At 39.2% G+C, this 2,792-nt stretch overlaps 1 protein-coding gene across 1 annotated transcript in view; it reads left to right on the top strand.

Annotated features, from left to right (window-relative positions):
- The window catches only part of LOC102248978 (chromosome unknown open reading frame, human C21orf91), a 23,132-nt gene extending 20,615 nt beyond the window's left edge, over positions 1–2,517 (top strand). The window contains 2 exon segments of the mRNA XM_005877428.2: positions 207–269; positions 2,214–2,517. Of these exon segments, the coding sequence (XP_005877490.2) occupies positions 207–269; positions 2,214–2,371 (221 nt within the window). The 3' untranslated portion in view covers positions 2,372–2,517.
- Positions 2,518–2,792: the final 275 nt, after the last annotated feature.

The following is a 2,792-nucleotide window of genomic DNA, read 5'->3' as shown; positions in this document are numbered from 1 at the left end:
TATAAGATTTGTTTCTTCCTGTGGGTTGAGGTTACGATTCGAAAACTCCACACTGCAGGAGTTAATGAATGAATCCTAGGATACTGCTGAACGTTACGTTGGCAGATAAGTACAAATTTTTAAAAAATAGGATGTTGTGTTAGTGATGTAGGCAGCTTATTTTCCCAAATTGTTGTGGTAATAATGAATATATTTTCATGTTTCAGTGAATTTGATGACTCCTGGTGAGGTAAAGCAACTGAATGCAAAGCTCCAACAGCGAATACAGGGTAAAGAATCAATGTCAGTGGTGTTTTGCCTGTGAAAATTTTGATACAGAAAATCCCCTATAACAGGGTACTATTAGCTTCATCTGCAATTAAATTTGAAAATTGGGTTAGAAGCTGTTAGAGTGGAAGTGCAAATGGAGGCTACAACTTTAATCTCTACGTTCTTACTAATATTTTACTATGCAAGTGAACTCCGTAACAGGTCTTTAAGGTATTAGCCCTGGCTTTGAACAGTTTCAAACACAAAAATATTAAGAATAGCATAGTGCCGTGGTCGGCAAACTGCGGCTCGAGAGCCACATACGGCTCTTTGGCCCCTTGAGTGTGGCTCTTCCTAAGCCTTAGGAGTACCCTAATTAAGTTAATAACAATGTACCTACCTATATAGTTTAAAAAATTTGGCTCTCAAAAGAAATTTCAATCGTTGTACTATTGATATTTGGCTCTGTCGACTAATGGGTTTGCCGACCACTGGCATAGTGAACCCCTTGACCTATCTTCATCAGCTTCAACTAGTACAAAAAGCATAGCTAAATTTTCCTTCATCTCTACTTTCACCCATTCCCCTTACCCCACCCCCAGCATGGATTATTTTTTTCAAATATATATATTTGTTGTTGTTGCTGTTATTAATCCTCACCCGAGGATATTTTTCTATTGATTTTTAGAGAAAGTGGCAGGGAGGGGGAGAGATAGAGAAACATTGATGTGAGAGAGTCATGTTAATTGGTTGCCTCCCACATGCAGCCCAGGGGATCAAGCCTGCAATTGAGGTACATGCCCTGGACCAGAATTGAACCCAGGACCCTTCAGTCTGTGGGTCGATGATCTATCCACTGAGCCAAACCAGCTAGGGCAGCTAATGATTCTTTAACATCATGAAATACGATGCTAACACCAATAGTTTAATAGTTAGTGTTCAGAATCCCCAATTGTCTCTTTTCTTGTTTTTGCAATTTATTCCCATTTCGGTGAGGAAACTACACTTCAGAGACAGTCAAGTTGCTTACAGAGATCATGCATTCATTCAGTATCAGATTCTAACTCCTGTCTTTATAACTCCAAAGCTAAGTGGTATTTCTTTACCACACATTCTCTCAGAATAATAAAATAATAATAGTAATAGCAACAGCAACATACATTTGTCAAGTACTTCTTCTGTGGTAAGTGCTTTCCAAGTATGACCTATTGAATCCTCACAGTAACCCTATGAAGGTCCTACTCTAATTGAGTTGATACATAAGGAGAAATGAAAACATAGTTTATAATTACTTGCCTGAGACTCTTGAGAGAAGGAACAAGGATTAAATATCCCAGGCAGTCTGATTCCAAAGCCTCTTAGAGGGGTTTCCAGACCTAGGCATTAATGTGCACTTATTTCCCATAAGTCATGTTAGATACTGACTGAACCCGTTTCTCTTTCAAATTGAGAAACGTGTCTCAGGTAATAGTGACTACCATTCCTGTTGCGCATCTATATAGTCATTGCTTATGACACTGAGGTTTCACTTGGTGGAGAAGAGGAACACCCTATTCCAGCTGACTATGCAAAGTTTGCAACACCCTAGAATGATCAAACAATTGTTTCCTTTGTGTCAAATCACTTTTTTTCCCTTCCTTTATCCTCGCCCAAGCCTATGTCTATTGATTTTTAGAGAGAAAGGAAGAGGGGAAGAGAGAGAGAGAAACATCAATCGATTGCCTCCCATATGCGCCCCAACCAGGGATCGAACTGCAACCTAGATACGTGTCCTGACTGGGAATTGAACCCACAACCCTTGGTGTACGGATTGATGCTCCAACCAACTGAGCCACCCAGCCAGGGCGGTATCAAATCACTTTAATTGCAAACATTCGCCCAATGCGTGTTAAAGTACTTGAAGTATAAATCATAGGGTTAGCTTTCTGTGTACTCAAATGGAACTTCTTTTTAAATCCTTACAGAAGTTTTTGAAGAGTTAACACGCCAAGTGCAAGAAAAAGATTCTCTGGCCTCAGAGCTCCATGTCCGCCACGTCGCCATCGAACAGCTTCTCAAGAACTATTCCAAGTTACCATGTCTGCAAGTGGGGCGAACGGGAATGAAGTCCCACCTGACATGAGCAACGGAACTCAACTTACACTCACTTCCTGTGCCCCGCCACTTCCTGGTCAGCCACTTGCAATGTGGTCATTAAGTTTGCAGAACTTAAAGGCAGTATTGAACATGTTTGTTAGAAAAAGCGGATCGCCACACTCTAGTCTTCTAGGGTTCTTTTGGTTTATTTATCTGGGGAATTTTTTTCCCCATAATTACTAAGTAGCCCTCCCTAACTTTTACCACATGTGACTATTTAAATATACTGTTACAGTGTGATTTTATGAAATATAGTTTAATGTAATTCACCTCTCAAAACAATAGAAGGTTAATAAATACCTTAGATTAGTCTGAACTACTAAAGATAAAAATTTTAAGAGGGAAGTTAAATTCATAATATCACCTCTTATTTATTATGAGCAATATTTTAATATGAAAATTTTATA

This window comes from Myotis brandtii, unplaced genomic scaffold (assembly GCF_000412655.1).
Source record: "Myotis brandtii unplaced genomic scaffold, ASM41265v1 scaffold52, whole genome shotgun sequence".
Taxonomy (NCBI): Eukaryota; Metazoa; Chordata; class Mammalia; order Chiroptera; family Vespertilionidae; genus Myotis; species Myotis brandtii.
This window is presented reverse-complemented; position numbering and strand designations above follow the sequence as displayed.